This window comes from Gymnodraco acuticeps, unplaced genomic scaffold, assembly GCF_902827175.1.
Source record: "Gymnodraco acuticeps unplaced genomic scaffold, fGymAcu1.1, whole genome shotgun sequence".
In the NCBI taxonomy this organism is placed as follows: domain Eukaryota; kingdom Metazoa; phylum Chordata; class Actinopteri; order Perciformes; family Bathydraconidae; genus Gymnodraco; species Gymnodraco acuticeps.
In genome coordinates this window covers 10,223,224-10,243,319 of record NW_022990238.1, presented here as the reverse complement: position 1 = coordinate 10,243,319, position 20,096 = coordinate 10,223,224, and the positions used below count along the sequence as shown (strand labels likewise).

The 20,096-nt window shown below is 39.1% G+C and overlaps 1 protein-coding gene across 1 annotated transcript; it reads right to left on the bottom strand.

The window, feature by feature from the left end:
* Positions 1–1,818: 1,818 nt before the first annotated feature.
* hsd17b1 (hydroxysteroid (17-beta) dehydrogenase 1) lies at positions 1,819–4,884 on the bottom strand. The gene is made up of 6 exons (XM_034220256.1): positions 4,788–4,884; positions 4,420–4,581; positions 3,348–3,527; positions 3,087–3,180; positions 2,821–3,004; positions 1,819–2,262 (listed from the first exon to the last, which is right to left on the bottom strand). The coding sequence occupies exons 1-6, from the start codon at positions 4,882–4,884 to the stop codon at positions 2,107–2,109; spliced, it is 873 nt and encodes a 290-aa protein (XP_034076147.1). The 3' UTR covers positions 1,819–2,106.
* Positions 4,885–20,096: the final 15,212 nt, after the last annotated feature.

Below are 20,096 nucleotides of genomic sequence, written 5' to 3'. Positions count from 1 at the left end.
ATACTGTAGTCAACTTCATTGAAACGTTATTAACGTGACTAAACTCAGTAATTCACCATTTCTACGCATGACAACACAGTGAAGCGTTCCCGCATTGACGTCACTTCCGGCTTCCCCCAAAACTTCAAAATGAGTCGAAGGAATTTCCCCGCGATGTTCGAAATTATTGATATTTAACGGAACGGTATCGCTTTTTCTTTTTTAAACTGACGGTTCGAGATTACTAGTAGCCCAATATTTCATTGCACAACAGTTGTTGGGATGCTGTCACAGGCTCTTTAAAGCCAAGATGAATCCAGATTAAAAAAAATAAAAATTAAAGAAGTTCAGAAGACGTGTTAAATGAATAAAATCAAACAGCTTTCATATGGAACGTTTTATGTCATGTTATTGCACCTTTTTGAAACACTGCACCAGAAGTCTACCTTCATACAGTAAGTGGCAAGACACCAAACACTTTTAACAATTTGAATGAAAATCAAATGTAGGTATTTTTGTCAAAACATTTTGCAAATGTAAATATTAGTTAAACCTAGTTAGTATTGTTATTATGGGATGCATTGGACTACAAGCTGATCTCCTCAGACTTGGAGTTCAGAAATTACACAGTTTTACTCTCATCATAATAAGGAGACATGATAAGGAATAAAATCATATTATTTGATTGAGAACACTGGCCTTCAAAAGGGTTTCCACGAGAAATCCAAAGTCTAAAATGATACTGTATGGTAGAGCTTGCATGCTGTGTGCATGATTCACCTGGACTTTAGTTCTTCAGACAAATAAAGGTTGTCATCTATATTTAGACGTACCACACAGTAGGAACTGGTATTGCAGGATTCCATTTCAGGATCTTTAATCTGGAATGACAGAATGTAATCAGAAAGGGACATAAGATCCTCAGTCAGTCCTATCAAAGACATCTTGGAAACAGAATGTTTTTATACAGGCAACCTGTCTCAGGTAATATAAATACTCATGGGCTAAACAGCCTAAGACTGATCCAAATATTACCCAGGTGATGGATGTTGTTCCAGCTGGCCCTCATACAGTCTTTAATCTGTTCAGTGATTCAAACAATTCAACCTCCTCCTCACAATTTACTGGTCATAAAGACATTTCTTAACTTTTCATAATTTAAATGAACTCTTTCAAACTCCTATTTAAATAGAAAGGTATAGAGGTAATAATGGTAATACGAATTAGATAATTGTGTCTATTTATGAAGTCATTTTGAGAAGATTTGTATACTGATTTTAAGGATTAAAACTGCATAATACATGACATTGTCTGTTTGCTTTATGTATAGATCAATGAGAGAGAATCCACCTCAAAGTGAAATAATATTTCAGCACCAATACTAGACCAAAGCATTTACAAGCTGTATATTTCCTTTCTTTTCTTTGGTCAATGGGCTTGATGTGTTGCTCCTAATTATTAGTTAAAGTGTGCATACTTCTTGTGACACACAACATCTGTTATGATAAATAATATATGGAGCAAAGACTTAGTGAAATCCAACTTTGCATACAATCTACAGTGAGTGTTTAACAGATATCATACAAACTGGTTTCAGTTCATGGTTCATTTAACCATCAAGGGGAATTTTAATGCAAGTCATTCAGAAAACACACAAAAAAGAAAACAACATACAATGTATTTATTTTATAGAGAACAATCCTGCATCTTGTTTTGTTTCATGCTTTGGAGTAACACAATGGTTTCTGGTTGTGGTTCTCCAGAAGCACGCCCTGTGAAAATATGCCAACCAGTGTGGTAACAACACTATCACATGGTAAAAATGAAGAAGCTGCTGTCTCACTCAACATAATACTTACTTAAAATGTCTCCAACAACCAAAACTTTGTTTATTTTTCAAATCTTAAAATTGTCGAAAAGGAATATACATTTTTAAACGTGATTCACAAAAATAGAAGTATGCAGTCCCTCCATGTTAAAATATAAAACTGAACTTTGAGTCACCACGGTGAGTCACAGTGCCCCACTTTAACTCCAAAACACAAAACTGAGAGAACAACAACATAAAACTCTGTACACGAAGAAAAAAGAAGAGCAACTAGTGGCTTGGTTGAAAACGAGGCACAATTATTGTTCCTCAGATGAGAACATGGTTTTGCTCAAAGCACTGATGTACCGCGAGCCACCTGGCTCTGTGGCCTTCAGTTTGGTGAGAGGTGGCACGTCCCCGCTGGTGAAGTATCTGAAGGCAGGGCTGGGTGACTGGATGGCTTCCAGAAATACCTTAGAGACAAAAACAAACAGCACCAGTGAGATACAGTGGGTCACACTACAAAGCAAGATCATGCAAATGAAAATGTGTAAATCATGCATTCATTTTGAAGGAATTCAAAGCCAGGCACAAAGTGTGACCCAGCTCCAGCGTGATAGTTTCCCTGCCAGAGCAGGCATACATATGTAACATTCAGATAGCAGATTAGAGTATATGTTTTAGATTGGAGTCTGTAAATCTGAAATGTTTAATGTGTCCTGGGTTTTATGGGAAGTGTTGTCTAGATTTCCAGTTTATTTCTCAGAATAAAAACCTAAAATAATGAAATCTTCAATCATTATATTTAATCAGCATAACAGCCAAAATAGTTAACCCACATTTTAAAAATCAATTGTTTCCACCAGTATCTTTATAATTTATGATTTTACGCTCTAAAATTAAGAGATTAAGATTAAGATAGGTACTTTATTGATCCCAATTTGGGAAATGTTTGCGTTGCAGCAGCATAAAAAACACAAGGCAATGTACACAAGAGAAATTAATACACTCTACTGTATGACACAGCATACCTTCACAATGTCCTCAGTGTCCTGGGCTGCGTTTTGGAAAACAGAGCCACAGTGCTGCAGGTATTTTTCATAGAGGTTGAGTGTGAGGTCATCGACCTGTTGCAGAGATGTGTCCCCGAGCTCTGCCTTCTGCAGGTTCACCAGGAAGTCAGTGTTCACTGGACCACACTCAACAAGACTCACACTGCAGGATGAAGCATATAGTTAACACTTTAAGTTGACTGTTAACTGCCTCTGAACTCAGGAAACAAAGTGCAGAGACTCACTGGATATTGAAGTGTTGCAGGAGGATTGCCAAACTCTCACATGCTCCCTCTATTGCAAATTTACTGGCGCAGTACACCTCATTAAAGGGGAGACCTGTGAGAGAGGATGAAGCATGAAGATGGGTTATTTTGGCAATTTCATGCATGGCAGCAAGCATCAACACAACATGTTTTTCGACATTCCCAATAAATGATTCTTAAATCTGCACATGTGGAACACTGAGGACGATCAGTGATTTCTCAACGATGTTCCCGTCTCACCTTGAAGCCCTCCTGTGCTCCCCGTGACCAGGATGTGGCCCTGACCCCGAGCCTTCATCCCTGGCAGGAACGCCTGGATTGTCTGGATGGTACCGAAGAGGTTGACCTCCAGAATCTGCCTCATCGAGTCCAAGGACTGCACCTCCAGCGGCCCCATCAGACCCACACCCGCATTACACACTGTGAGCAGCGAGGAGATTCCCATTAACACACTTTACAATTTATCATACTTTTTTTTCTTCTTTTTTTTAGTCAGTTTATTGAACATGTCAGAAACAAAAACATACAACAATAATATATATATATATATTCTCTTTTTTTCCTTTTTTCTTTTCTCACTCAAATTAATAATTATAACAAAGTACAAAAAACAAATAATAACAAAAAAAACAAAACAAAAAAATAATAATAATTCTCAGATAGTCTCTGTCATGTTCAACAGGGGCAAGAAGAAGCTTAAAAAAAACTTTTCTGGTCCTACCCCCTCTAGCATATATTTTTCTTATAAATAAAATATTAGGTCATCGTCATCAGCGACATGTTTGTCTTGCTAATTTGTTTGCTTTTAGTTTTTTTACAAAACAATTGTATACTCTCTCCACTACAGTGCGTGCCACTCAAATACACCAAAGGATACCGTTTTATTCCTGTCTATTTGTCTGTATTGATATCAAGGCCTTAACTGAGGTGTTTGTTTATATATCATTCAAAGCCTGATTATGTTTTGCCTACAACATGATGGAAACGTTTGACAGTATTTTCTGATAAAGGGAGGGATCCAAACAGATATAAAAAATTACCCATATAAAACATTTGACTATGATAAACCAAATCTAACAAAAATGAAGAACTGGGCTTTTTTATCAGATGTTCATGCAAAATAGCATATATAATGAGATTACCCGTAATTTGCATAATTACACATAACAGAAAACTTGTATTGCAAAAAAAGGTTTTATTTACCAGATATCTACACTGCAGGGAGTTTCACTGTGATATATGTTAGTCAACACGTTCTCCATCCCCTTGTATTGTGTCCCCTTAATAAGAACACACTGACATTAGAGCATACCCAGAATGTCCACTCGTTTCTCCACAACCCTGTCCCTCGCATCCAGGATGGACTGCCAGCTGGTCACGTCCATTTGCAGGATGTCCAAGGTGTCTTTGTGCAGGCTTTTCACACACTCTATGAGACGCTCCTTCTTGGCCAGGTTTCTCATGGTGGCATACACTTAAACAGAAAGCAGCACTCACTGGCATGCCTTGATACAGATTTCAAAATGATTTTCTCATCTCACAAGCGCATCCAGCATCCAGTCTAGTATCACATTACAAACGGTGTGATCAGAAGGTCATTACCTGAACACTTCCTGACAGTAAGGCTTCCTAAAAAGACACAAAAGGAATACTTCAAAAGTCCATGTCAACTGTGGTTACCTTTGAATGTTTTGTCGGGGTCGGAGGCCAGCCGGACAGCCAGGCTGAGGCCGATTCCCGAGGAGCAGCCTGTGATCAGAACCACCTTCTTCTCCATCGAGCCAGGATCTCTAACTGCTCTGATCTGCTTCAACAGAGAGAAGCAAAGAGGATGCGAGGGAAAAACTCTGTATTTTCACATATTTGGCTATCTCAAGGCCAGTTCAACTTAAACATCTTATCGGCCACCTGGAGTCTGCCCTCTTTTCTCATGCCCTTGTTAGTATAGTTGTTTTGATTATAGTTGGTGATTTTATTTCTGTTGAGAAACACATAACGGATGGGGGGTTGTTCAAACCCGCAGTAACATAACTGATCATTGGTGAGAATGTAACAATGTACCACAAATGTAAGCACCAGGTGGCAGCAAAGCATCATGATACCAGTCAGAATGACAGCACTAACAGTGATGCTGAGAATAGAATAGTCAGAGCACAATGGGTGAGTTCAAGGGATTGAAGAAGAAGGAAATCGCTCAAAGGGTCTCTGATTTTGGAGACCCTGCATCCTTTCCCCAGGCTTGTGTTGAAGATGAATTGTTATTTCAGGAATGCCTCACTGAGAGTTATCATTTGCTGATTTGAATAATATCCTTGACATATTTCTGAGCTTTACAACATCCAGAGATGAAGTATTGTATAAACTTTAATTCTCAACATTTTATTAAATTGCGATAAAATAGTCTTCCAGGTTAGTGGTTTCAGCTGATCCAGGTGCCTAACTAACATGGTTGTTATCAACATTATCACTTTTTAAACACATTTATTATTTAAAGTATACAGTTTGCATCAATGTATTATCAATTTTATGTATTTTATAAAATGTTATATTAATTTCCCTTTTTTTAATGTATTCTTTATATATATATATGGTCCCTTGTGTTTTTTTGTTTTGATCTTCTTATGTTTTGCCATTATATTTGTTTATCTGAATTAAGAAGAACCTTATTTAGTTATCTTTGATAAAATGATGCTTCAATATATAAGCCTTTCAAAAAAACCTAAAGATACTTTGAGATGTCATTATAAATCTATGATCGAAAAGATTAAGGCATTGAACATCTGCAAATAAAGTGAGGTTGTACTAGGAGGAAACTAATAGCCTTAATATTAAAAAAAAGACATTCAAACCAAAGCAGAGGACTAGGAGGATTTTATATTTGGTAGTGAATAAATCCATCATGCCAGTTTTAAGTTAGTGACTGGATAACAGGTTTTATGATTAAAAAGCATTATCATGTGAATGAGTTTTCACTAGGTGGCAACAAATCCTCAGGTACAAACCAATCATCCTATAAAGCTTGTCTACAATTACAAACATAGCATCACAGACTGGACAAAGTGCTTAGTTTAGATAACTTTTTAAATAATAGTCTCACTTATTCCCAGGAAACATGCCATTCCTCATTTTCTTTGTTCCTTTTAATTGTTTTGGGGAACTTTAACAGTGTTTTTGTCCCATACAGCTGATCATCCGACCAGTCAAAAACAACTTACATTGTTGTGAAACATTTCAGCAGCCTGAATCGAAAGAATGTCTTCTGCTTATAGGATAAAACCAAGTAGGAATTTCCTGCAATTTTCTTGCGTTCCTCCGCTTGAGATGGCATCGGCTTGGCTGCTGTCCCAGAGTCTGTGGGACAGATAACAGCAAGCCTTGAACCTCTTTCAAATATCTACAACTCCCAAGCATTGTTCAAACTCCTGAACTGCTTGACCTCAGACGTTAATGGCTTTTAGCTGTTTTATTGTATCCTGTCTCCATCAATCCCTAATTTCCGTTAATAGCTTTTCTTGTTCAGGGCCATGTAGTTTGAACTGCCATATGCATGGTGCATTGTTACTGTTCTTGTAGAAGAGTTGATGAAGCACATTTGTTTCTACTGTGTTCACATTGCTTTAACTTGAGTGAAAAAAGGAATGAGAGAGAGTCAAACACAGTGTTTTCAGTGCACAGATAAGCAACAATCAGTAGTATGGGCTGCATTTGATCCAGTGGGTGTTTCTGAATCCATCCTGGTAAACTGGTGCAGTCTATGGTCCATGAGTTGGTGAATTTGGGCATCTTGCTGCTACACATTGCAGCAAGTCTTTCCTCTGGGCTAGCAATTACCAGAATTGTTGGGTGGACCAAGGTCTGGAAAAGCCTTAAAAACACAACGATTGGAACACAGCACCTGACCATAAACAGATTTCCAGAGATTAAAAAAGTACACACATCCTTTACTCGAGTATAAGTACAAATACTGGTGTTTAAAAGTACTGACTAAACTTCTTTACTCAAGTAAAAGTAAAGAAGTATGGGCTTCGAAATGTTCCTAAGTAAAAACCCATAACTACCAGCTGTTTTAAAGAGAAACTGACCTCCCTTTATATTAATAGAACAATAATGTCATTGTTAGCTAATGAATGTTTTGATGCTGAACAACGGCAACATGACAACGTTTTCATTGGTCCCTCTTCTTTAGAGAAGGAAATTAAGGATACACGGATCGTGTTAAAATCAAGAGGCACGCAATGACTCTAAATAATAATGATCACGCCACCAAATTAAAACTAAAGTAACGAGCCTGTTTTGAAAATGTAAGAAGTAGAAAGTACAAATGTAAGAAGTAGAAAGTACAGGTATTTGTGTTAAAAATGTAAGAAATAAAGTAAAAAGTCGTCAGAAAAAATAAATAGTGGAGTAAAGTACTGATACCAGACAAATGTACTTAGGTACAGTAATGAAGTATTTGTACTCCACTACTTCCCACCTCTGCAGATTTTTAGGACAGCTATCACATTTTACAAACCTGACATCCCACGTGCATAGCTGTGTGACACTGCATCATGTTTGTTGGTGGTGGAAATGAATGGACGGGGCAATAATGGATTCTGCACTGTGACTGTAGTAGCTAGTGCTTCAGGAGGAAAAGCATAACAGCTCCTTGTCAGTTCATTCATATGCTCAGCCTGTGTGCGTCACATTGGGCTGTGCTTTTGCAGGGCACACTCATGCAGTGAGTACATGGTGAAGAAACAATAAGAGGTTTGTGTGTGTTTTAGTGGCTGCAGAAGCAGATGCTTTCGACAGGATGTCCCATGTGAGAGTGAAGAGCAGAAGTGAAACAGCTGAGGACGTGGTGTCGTGCTTGTGGTGGAGTGGAAATGTCACACTATACCTGTGAACAAAGTTAAATGAGGCTATTCGTTTCTAGGGTAAGCTAAACTGAAATATGCATATCTTCCATTTTTCTGAGATGGTGATAAGATCAACCTTTTTCTTTATCTCTAAAAGATCTCATAAGAACACACCAGGGGAACTTTCTTTTGAAACAATAAAAAAATACCTTTATTATAATGGCATGATGTAAGACTTAATAAGTACGAACTCTGACGTGTTTGACTCTCTGACAAAGGCTTAATTGCCAAATCGTGACAGAGTTTATTTTTTCAGTTTTCTATCTACACTATGTCATTACGATAAAGACATTTCAATCGTTTGAGTTCCTAACTATGTTAGTGTCTACATATTCGTATCTAGCCTAGCCAGGAGTTACATTAGGTCCACAAGAAGTTGGTGAAATAATTATCTAAAAGCAATGGTACTGCAAATGGAAACTTAAAAAACCTACGCATTGATCAATCCATTGATATCGGCACTACCCTTTCTCATATCAGTGATAGTTGAACGATATCCCTACATTTTAAATGAACATTGGCAACTTGGGTAGGGTTGTAGGTAAAGGGAAGCCTTGCTCTACTTGATCTCTCACATGAATTGATACATCGAACAAAGTCACATCCTTTTATGAATCTGTTCCCTCGTTTTAAGACTTTTGTCATATTGTTCAGTAATCATGCTTAGAAGACACAAATATGACATAAGTTTAATGTTTGGTTTGCGGTTCCTGGCTTGCCTTGTCTCCACACAAGTGAACTCAGACCACTGCATTCACATCTGATATCAAATAAAATCCCCTTTATCTCGCTGAGAGGTTTTATATCATATGTAAAACCACAGTTTAACTGCTTTGGTCTGGATTTGGTGGATTGGGTGATTATAACAAAGCATTCACATCTGATGAAGTGGAGTTACTTTGTCTGTGACCTTTTTCCCCCTCTATTCTCAACACAGATACATTTTATCCACAACTTTTTCCTTCACTTTAATAGATTCCATCAAAGTTTTCAACTTTGAACCAAACATTTTGCCCGGAGACATGTTATTTATGGTGTCTCTGCATGCTTTCTTCTATTGTATGTGCAGTTGGATACAGCGCTCTCATATTAGAAGTTGCATTGATTTGTGGTAAAAATAGAAAGGATCCGCTGTTCTGTGAAACCCATCCAGCCTATTGGACAACTGGGACTAAACTGAGAGGTCGGAAGAATACCCTCCTGTGAGGATTTAATGCAGGCTGATAAAAACCCAAACCTAGGAGCTATTACTTTATATGCCCACGTATAAACTGCCGCCTGATGACAGATGTGGCTCCTGTCGACGGATGGCAGGTTTACTTTAATAAAAGGTAAAGAGAGAGTCTGAGAAATATGCAGTGCATTTTTCACAAGCTAATATAGAGGGAATGTGGGGATTGCTGGTAAAATCATCACGGCTGAAACAGGAGAGGACGTGTGGAAAGTATGAATAGTTTTACACACATGGACACAGTCAGCACATTTTATATTTTCTCCTTTATAGAGTGCAATGCCCTGAAACCATTTTAGAACAACTGCTAAAATGCATTATTATTAAATACAGAGTTTTGGAATTACATTAAACAGAGTTAAGCAATTCAATGACAAAATCAATGTCATTGCATCAATTCATGAGAAACATATTCTTGTAATTTATAAATACATATATACATAATGTTTTATATAAATAAAACTTGATTTGATTATAAGGTTGTTTACTTATACACTGAACAAAAATATAAACGCAACACTTTTGTTTTTGAGATGAACTCAAAGATCTAAAACATTTTCTATTTACACAAAATAACCATTTCTCTCAAATATTGTTCACAAATCTGAAAAAATCTGTGATAGTGAGCACTTCTCCTTTGCCGAGATAATCCATCCCACCTCACAGGTGTGGCATATCAAGATGCTGATTAGACAGCATGATTATTGCACAGGTGTGCCTTAGGCTGGCCACAATAAAAGGCCACTCTGAAACGTGCAGTTTTGCTTTATTGGGGGGGTCTGGGGGGGGTCCGAAAACCAGGCAGTATCTGGTGTGAGGGTTAGGGTTAGGGTTAGGGTAATGTTGTGAATCGAGTGGCCTGTGTTCGTCGTCCATAACATACGCCTGCCCATACCATAACCCCACCATCACTATCACAGATTTTTTCAGATTTGTGAACAATATTTGAGAGAAATGGTTATTTTGTGTATATAGAAAATGTTTTAGATCTTTGAGTTCATCTCATGAAAAATGGGAGCAAAAACAAAAGTGTTGCGTTTATATTTTTGTTCAGTGTAGATATTTGTCTTGATGTAGAGTGCAGACAATAAACATAAACAATGAACATAAACCTTTTGAGAGGAAAGAGAAATATATATAAAAATACTGCAAAAGTCATAAATCATAATTAAAGAATAGAGACATTATAATAAAACATCGAAATGGTACTTGAAAAAATGTAAATACTGTAAGAAATATGTAGAGTAAACTTTATCATATACAATGAAACGGTTCTTTAGAATGTTGGAGCTGTACAGATTTAATCGTATCAGGGGATCGGGATTTGCAAGAGTTCACAAAAAAGTCATCAATACTTCAAGTGCAAAAACATAGCAGTCTTGCTGTGGGCCCTAAGGGAAGGGTCAAACTTCCATCCAAGAGCAGGGTCAAAGGTCACTCAGGTCATGTCACGGGAGAGGATTAGAACATCATATTTCACACACGTGATATATGGGATCCCGGGTTATGGCTGCTCGCTGGACATGAGACCTGACGTCACTTCGCCCTCAGGGCCGCAGCCTGACTTGCCGCTTTTCAATTCCACAGAACCAGTTTGTATACAAAACCTCAGCGCTCCAGGAAGTAGAGGATTGTGTCATGGGAAATGCCCCTCCGCCTCGAAACAACCTCTGCAAGGCATTCCATCTCTCTTTTAAATTGGGGACATCCTGTTCCTGCTCTTTTCTTGGCCTTCAGGCCCTCGAGTGTGCTGGGACTTGCCCTGACATGTATTCAGCTAAAAGCACTCTTCTGGAGGTCAACGCAGGACACTCCAAGTGCGTATACATTCCCCAGCTGCACCATCATGGGGGTTATTGATATGCGACAGACACAAACATACCTGAGATACTGTATGTATCGGAGACTTGTTCCGTGGCAAGATTCAGCTGGTTAGATAACAACCATGAGTCAAAAGGCACAAGAAAAACCGAACCGTTGACTTGAATGAAGTGTATTGTGTCGACAAATTTCACATAACTGTATTAGGTTACTGGAAAGCAATAATATGAGGTTGAACCTAATATTATTTATTTAAACGCAATATTATTGCTTTCAACTAACCTTATGTGAAATCTGTTGACGAAATACATTTAATAAAAGTCAACGTTTCAGTGTTTTCAGTGTGTAGATTTGGGGCTGCTGTATAGAAGTTTGCATGTAAGGACATTAAACTAACTGTATCGGTATTTGCAGTGAAGCACATATTCCAGGTGTTTTATCTTTCTCTTTCTTGGCTCTCTGTCTTTTTTTTCCAGGTGCAGCAGGCGGAGAATGCCAGGCACTCCATGCATCAGGCCCTCACCTGTGATGTGGTGAAACGAGGTGATGGGTGGTGTGTCGGGGCACGGCAGCTGACTCAGCCATGCTGGTATTTACCCGCTATCACATAAAATCAGTTCCCTGCAGTAAATTCAGGCATGTTTAAGCACTACCACTCTTAACGGCTTCTTCTTCTCTATCCCTCTTCAGCTGCATCTCTTATATCTGAATCACTCCTAAATAATGTTTCTCCATGCTCCTTCTTGCCCTCTAGCAGACACTGATAATCAGTGGCGTGCTCTACCCACGGTTACCTGGATACCCTCTGTTTACAGCTGGGCCTGGACACACAGTAACCAAGTAGACATAACATGATGCTTTGTGATAGAATGCATGACAGTAAGTGGAAAGACGACCTACCCACAAACATAAACAGCGCACCACACCACAGCATTTTGCAGTCAAACATGCCTCCTGTCTCTCAGCTTATAAACCTTTTTCCTGCGTGATCATGTGCAAGTTCTCCGCAAAGCCACTTCCCCTGACTCTCATATGCATACGGTTGACAGAAAAGGAGATTATAGTCCTTTGCAGTAGGGACATGCAAGGCTTGGACCTGAATAATGACGTTTTGTCCCGAGATGTGTCTATTATATTTGTTTCTGCTTCTCAAGAATACCTCCCTGCTGTTAAACGGTAGCTGCAGTGAAACCTTGGCATACAGTCTGTCCATTACTATCACCTTATTAAATTGCAAGAACGCAGCACATTTTTACAGCCCATACCACACTTGCATAATCCTCGATGTTCCCAAGAGCAAAGAACAAGCTGACATCATATTTCACACCTGTGGCATAAAAACCTGCTAAATGCCTAGCACATTTGCTTTCACCCTTTCTCTAATTGACATGTTTATTGGATCTAATTTCTTCAGTAATCTTTGTTATGTGCTCTCAGCACAGGCTCAGAACATCCCACAGTTGGAAGGTAATCCTCGCTTTACAATAACAAATACTTCTCTTGAACGCCTTGAATAGAAAGAAATGTCACCTCTCTCCATTTCTAACATACCTGTTCTGTTTTGTCATTATCGGTGTTTTCCCAGACACTTATCGGTTGATTCCTCAACCTTTTTGTTCATGACAAATGTTGAAAGTAATTGACATACAGTGAAACTTTTACCTTGAATCTCTCAGTGTTTAAAATGTCTTTGTTCTTTTGTGTGATGTTTGTTTTTTCTGTTCCACTTCCTGCACTGTTCCTGTTCATTTGAATTAACCTGTGGTCTGAACGGCTGATGAAATAAACACATCTTAATGGCTAAAGGCATTTAAAGACTCAATACATTACGGTATGTTGTTTATTATTGTAGAAGAAGATTGCACTTTATTGTGATAATGAGTCAGATCTCGGTGACTGCTCTACACTTTTGCTAATGCTACATTTCTAGCGAAGTAACATAGTGTAACTTAATGACATTTTAAAGTATTTTTTCCTCCAGCTAGATGCCTGACTTAAATCTGTGTCATTGAGTGCACCTGTGTAACTTTGACACAAATTCAAATGTACGTTACGTCTTTGTCCAGAAATAGAAATATGATGCTGATAATGTCTTGAATGAAACAAGACTTATATGCGTCTTAAAATGTAAGAATTAAAAACACGTTTTGGCTCCTTAAGAATCAAGGATGATTTATTATTATTATCACTGGGGTTTCTATTTCAAATAAACACTGGATTATGTAAATATACTTCTTCTAAACAGCTCTCCAGTCTGAGCTAAAAATGCAGATACAAAACATTCCCATGACCATCTGGGTCTTATCCTCCTCAACATCATTTCCTTCACATACAATTAATAGGACCAGGAGCCAACTCCTCTAAGTGTGTACTTTCTGTAAATGCTGCTACGTGCTAATCTCACATCACTCTGTTTTGTCATATCAGTGGCTCTTAATTTTAATGCTAATGTAGATCTGTCTTCCTCTTGTACTAATACTGTTTTTAAAGTGATGATAAGAAGAGTTAAAGGTGCTTTTCTCCAGAGATAGAAGAGGTCATAGTGACATGCTGGGGAATTTCTCAGACACGCTTGTGGTAGACAGCAGTTGAATCTGTCTTGCATTTATGAGATGACAGATTAAAGGTCAACAGAAGGATCTGGGAAACGTGCCATGCTGCATGATCCTCCGGCTAAAAAACCTCCAACATGGCCAGATCAATTGGCCGTAACTGGGGCGAACATTTCTGCTGACAATTTATTATACATGGTAATTATTACATAAGAACTTTTGGCCTATAATTTGGGTTTTAGAAAGCAGACTTCTGTGGAGGCAGCAGATAGTGTTACCATGAATAGGGGAAATCCAAGTCCAAGTGTATGATTATTAACTGTTAGTTATATAAAATGCTTTTTCCGTTACGTCTGCAACCCGAGAAATCTAATAGAATTTTAGGAGTGACATTCATAGCATGTCCATGACAGGCATGCAGCACACAGCCTAATAAGGGCAATAACCTGAGCTGATAGGCCAGTTTGACTGTCAATAACATTCCAGCTTCTCTTGGTTTCTGCTCACCTCCACATTCCTTCCTTGTTTACGGCTCATTTGAGGAAGGTGACAGGATTAGTGTGTCTGAAATTGGTAGGTGTCCACGCCCTACACGCCCTTACACTTACAGTAAACTGGAAAACAGTTCACAGCAGTCACAGTTGTTTGATCCTAAAGAGAAAGGCTTGAGTGTCATACTGTAAAACAAATCATTTTAATGCTTTATAGATTGGTTATCCATCACAATGGCTCCTTCAGTAAAAGAGGTTTGATACATTCACTACTGGGTGTCAGAAGATCCCTCAATGAAGAAAATATAGAAATCTCTATTAAGCAAAAGTTTAAGATTTTAATTCAGTGAAAGTATAGAAATACTATAAGTAAAATGTAATTAAGAGTTCCAATTTAAGTTTTTTCGCTTCAGATGGAGCTAGTTTGAATGTTTTTTCTAAACATATAACCCCTCTTAAAGTCAGCAATGAAAGCAGAAAGAAGAACAACTGATCGAACTGCTACTACTCGTAGACATCTGATACTTTTGTAATGGGTTAAAAGCCCAAAAAGTCATAGATCAATCATTTAATTACTTACAATGTGTTGTATTATAGATTATCATGTGCTTTTGTTTGAAATATTAAATAGGTAACTACTTTTTATGTAATCTGTCAGATAGGTGTAGTAAAAATACTTTCCTTAGAAATTAATTGTCGATCTAACGTCAGAAAATATTCAATTAAGATTTTAAGAACTGTTAGATTATATGAATTATACAACCTGTGTTACTTTTCAGCGCTAAATTGTTTAATTTGATCCAAGCCATTAAGTCTGCAACTACACGTTAACAAAGTAAAAGCAAATTTTGGCTAGGAATAAAAACAAATGACCGGAGAAACTTCACACTACATTGCAAGTCAGCTGAAACTTGATTTTGGAAACATGTCCTCCTTAATTTTACTGAAGCAATGAGAAAACAGGGTTCGAGTCCTCATCCCTGAGAGCTTTGAATGTTTTTAATTCATGAATCGTCTTGACTGTCGGAGTCTCACAGTGGAATCAGAGCCCGATCACATGACTGATCTGTCTCTGGGGTCTTTGATCAGCGCTTCGGATCACTTACTGCAGTGGACATGTGCTGTTCTCCTCATTAACGTTACATGGCACACAAAGGTGACATCAAAGGCACCGGAAAACTCTTTCATGAGAGAGATGTCAGACTAGATTTAAAGTCTTTGTAAAGGGTCATTTTTGTTTCCTGAGTGTGATTGCAAACCCATCTTTACACGACCTACCATTGATGCAAATACCCACATCGTGGCAAATCATTTAGTAAAGTTGTTGTTTAAAGTCTGTGAACACGTATCATATTAGAGTACAAGAATGTTAGTTAGACAGCTATTTTTGTAATGATAACATGTGACATGTGTTTAAGGCGCTCACACCCCAGTTTCTTCATTTGAAAAGAGAAAAGCCTTTAGGCTGTTCTCTATTTCAACAAAAGAGAGATCTGTAGTCTCCAAATTAGTCATCTGTCTTCAGAGCTGGAGTCTGGGTCTTAACATTGATGTGGCAGCAGATTCCTCTGGTCTGGCCTTGCGTCAGCAGGGGGATTCCTCGAGATCCAGCATCTGGGTGCTGCATTCTTGACGTCCCTACACATTGCCATCGCAACGCTCACAAGACACGGCCGCTCGACAGCCGAGTCGCAGACAGAGTCGCTTCCTGTCCGCCAGCTGGAGTGAGGGGTGTGAGAAACAAGCTCACTGAGCTCAGAGTTATGGCCAGAGAGAGGCGAATAGTAGCAAAGAAGCAAATAACCCAATCCCACAGTGCGGATGGTCCCCTCTCCAACAGACACTCCACTCAATAGACGAGGAAGAGAGACAATGGAGGGATTCAGTGTCTGTTAACACAAGGGGCCTTGTCTTTAATAAATTACCAGGCCATGAATGAAGATAAAGATGTGTAGGCTTTATGACCTGAAACATGGTAATCCAACACCAGTTTTAAAGATCATAAACCAAACACATACCAAGTTCATATCCTCAGACAAATTGTTGAAATTCAATAGGAAGATTATGTTAAATCTAACAGATGGCGCTAACCCTTGACTTTATTTGTGGGGTTTCGAATTAGCAGAGGGCCTGTCTAGGGCGGGTGTCCCATCAAAGTGGGGACACTCCCTCAGTGCGGTCACAGACATTGGGCTGGAGGGCGGCTAACCCAATCTGTATTCCTACCAGAGTGTTTTATGTTTCTATTCATCCCGAGGAAAGAGCTGAAGACCACTGGAGGCTGGAACCTCTCATACTCTTTTTATATATAATTTAAAGAGAAATTCATTTGGTTTTTAACACATTCTGTCCCCACAAAAGTGTATAATGCTCACAAAAATAATCATTCCTGTGGAAAATTCGAGTGAAGGTAAAGTATGTTGAGATATGTTTGATTCATTGGCGGCTTGGGGTCTGATTTGTGAGTGGATCAGCTGAAAAGAGGGGTGTGATAAAGAAGGCAGTCTCAACACAGAGGCCTGGAGGGACGTGTGAATAACTGGCTGTCGAGGTGAGCTATAAGTCATGTCTGCGGCGTCTTAGAGTGCTAAACTAGTGGAAACACACACATATGAGTGCATACACTTGAGTGGATGTGTCTCTCTGGGAGGTCTTGTAAGGGTGAAAAGGAACTAAAGAAAGATCTAAAATAATGGGAGGCCGGATGCTGGTTGACGTTAATGGGGGTCTCGAGGCGGCCTCTGGATTAATTGAGGCTAAAGAAGTATTTGTTTCTGTGAATTAGAACAAATCTCAACAACACAATGGCACCCTCCTGGGCCACAGCCAGCACTCAACAAAATGTGATTTACTATTTACGTGGAAAAGTAAGGCAATGGTCCAAACCCTTCTACTATTTGTGGTTTGCAGGGGGTTAATATAAGAGATTTCTGAGCCACAGAGAGTCCGACAGGATAGTATGTAAGGAAACAGGTAGAATATTTGATTACAATTTTTTCTTTTTGCATCCACTGCCCGCATTTACCATGAAATTAGGTTTGGCTGTGCATAGTCCCCAGAGGATGATCACTATGATTTGTTGACCCCCCCTCTCCCCTTGTCAGGATACACTGACCAACACATGGTCCAAGTCTACAAGTAAATCTAATCCATATGACCGGATTTCCACAAAATGAGAGTTACATTTTCTTAATTCCCAGTGTGTTGGTTGACCAACTCATTTATTCTCCGTCGTGGTTTTGTGATGAAGAGTGGAGCAGGAGGACCCAAGCAGCAACAGGAACTTAAATAAATAACGTTTTAATAAGTGTTGTAAAGGCAAGTCTAAATTAATTATTAGAAAACCAGAACAAGGAACCAATGAATACTGAACAGGAAGAAAAAAGAAAGCCGAATAAATAAATGCATAAGCCTCCACAGCGGACAGATGTGAGAGTTGCATAATCTTCTTATCTAACTCCTCGGAACAATGCAAATTAACACATTTCCGAAATGTCAGGCTTTTCTTTGAGCACAAAAACAAAAGACTTGTTTCCGGCCTTATGCGATGCACCTGTTCACAGTATGAATTAAGGAGTGGCCACGAAGTGTGACAATTGCCGCAAAGAAGAAGGTTATCCCCTTTTGTCTGACCATTGACCCAAACCTCCCCTCACCTCATTCCTCATGCGAGTCACAAAGAGACACACAGTGCAAGCTGCCCGCTGATTACATGTGGTCAAACACACACAAAACTACGCAAAAGCAAACACACACTCTTGCAGAAAAGTCTGGCTCCAGTGTAAACTGATAAAATAACCAGCTATTACTAAAAAGATGGGGGCTGGGATATCTTGTGCATACCTGCAGACTTTTAGCTTACAAGACCGACTACATCTTGTTCTGCTTTTACCTTCCAAAATCTTGACCGCTGTATTTTTTATTAAGCCTGTTAGGATTTTTCTTCTCATTTCAAGCTAAGACCTTCTCATAAACCAAAGCCACAAAGCTCTCCTGATGGCGTTGTGGTGGGATAGATATAAGGCCGAGCTTAGTGTCTTTAATGATCTACTTGGCTACAGCCTGAAGCAAACTCTTTATTCTTCATAAATGTAAAGCCACTCTTTAGCCAGTTGTGCGTTTTACTTGATAATAGTTTTTATATTGCTATATAGTTTTAAAAGCTTTACTTATTTATGAGCTCATGGCCAGAGGACGGTATGAGCTGGCATGGTGCTGACGGAAAGTGTGTGCGTGCGTGCTGCTTGTTGCACTGTCACCACGGACACACACAAGCACAGAGAAGCGAAAACCACACGCTTCAGCAGGTAATCATTAGTAGGAAGCCGACCTTTGACCCCTGCCATGCCTCGGATGACATATGGTCGCATCTACCTGCTGTTACTGGAGTCACTGGAGTGTGTTAACCTGTGTGATGTTAATGCAGTGAGCTGAGCACCAGTTTATTGTAGTTGTTTCATGTATACTGTAGGTCCTCGATACTCTACTTGCTAAGTCTGCCTCTGGGCCACTTTTGCAACATGACAGGAAGCAGAGGGCCAGTTACTAAACAAACATTACTATTCATCAGATTAAGATGATGAACATCCCAAAACTCATCCTCTTCTCAGATATTCCAGAGCATTTAATAGCCACAACTTGTACTGTAGGTGTAAATTATTTGGTTCGGTACCCTATCTGGCCCGTTGGCTGTAAGTTCAGCAACACTGTTGAGTGCAAAGGGAAACAGGATTTTTCAACTAGAAGTACACTTGTACTAATGATCTACCAACATTTCTTCCCCATAGATATCATGTGTCTGTCTCTAATAGCTGTGTGTGCGAACATTTCCTTTCATGAAACAAACCAACTTTTAAAAGATAATCAGGAAATTCCCTTGGCAATAGCGTGCCACAACAAATAGCAGAGACATTTTAGCAAATGAGTCAGTATTCAAGTGCATTTTTCTTCTGTTGTCTTTATCCCCCCCTTCAACTTTGTTTCCTCCCTTGTTTTACTGTCTGCCACACTAACGCTATCCCATTTCTCAACTCTTACCATCCTACCTCCTTTTAACTCCCATGTGAAGTTGCCAATTCAATTATTTTTTTCCATTTCTCCCTGAGTCAGACATTCCAAATGGGTTACTCTACTTCCCAATTCCCTTTCCTCCTGTCATCCTTCTTCCATCCACTGGCATCTTATATTACCCTCTACTTCACATTTGTGCCATTTAAAACATGTTCTGCCTAGTTACACGTTTTAGGTTTTATCCAACCATCTCAGAAAGGGGTGAAAAGCCAAAGTCCCCCCAAGTTTGAATTGCTGGGAAATCATATTTAAAACAGTCAGACTGCAATTGCTTTTTAAAACAATATTTCACATGCCATAAGGCCCAACCCGAGACAACAGAAATGTGTTTTGGCAACCACACAGATGAGATTTTGATGGATGGCCACGGGTGCGAGACTGTATTTTTCATCACCTCTAGGAAAGTGTCAGCTTTAAAAGGTTGTGTTTAATCCCATCTGATATCATCTGAATAATGCCGGCATTATTTAGGCATAAAGCATGTACAGTGAATTGAGCTGTGAAAGGCTTCATGTAGCCTATTGTTGGATTAATGACACAATGATGTGGCTGTGAGGGGGGAAGGAGACCGGAGACAAAAGCAACAGCTGAGAAAGTCCTCTCGGTTTCTAACTTGGTCTGTCTGTCTATGGTTCAGCCTGGCTGCATCTGTTGATGCCCAACCCCAACGGCATTCAGGGTGGTGTGTAATATCTAAATCTGCACGTAGCTATTTTGGCCAATCTAGACACGCTTTGTTAAGAGTTCTTGCATGTCAAGTCCTCGAGACAGAGCTCAACTACATGCTGCTGCTTTGTTGAGGCGGATACAAATACGATGTAATACCCTTTGTGTGAGAATAAAGAGCTGCATTGCTGTAGTAAGACTTGTACAAGGTTTACTAATCCCTCTGCCTGTTGAACATGTTTAAAATGTTTTGTTTG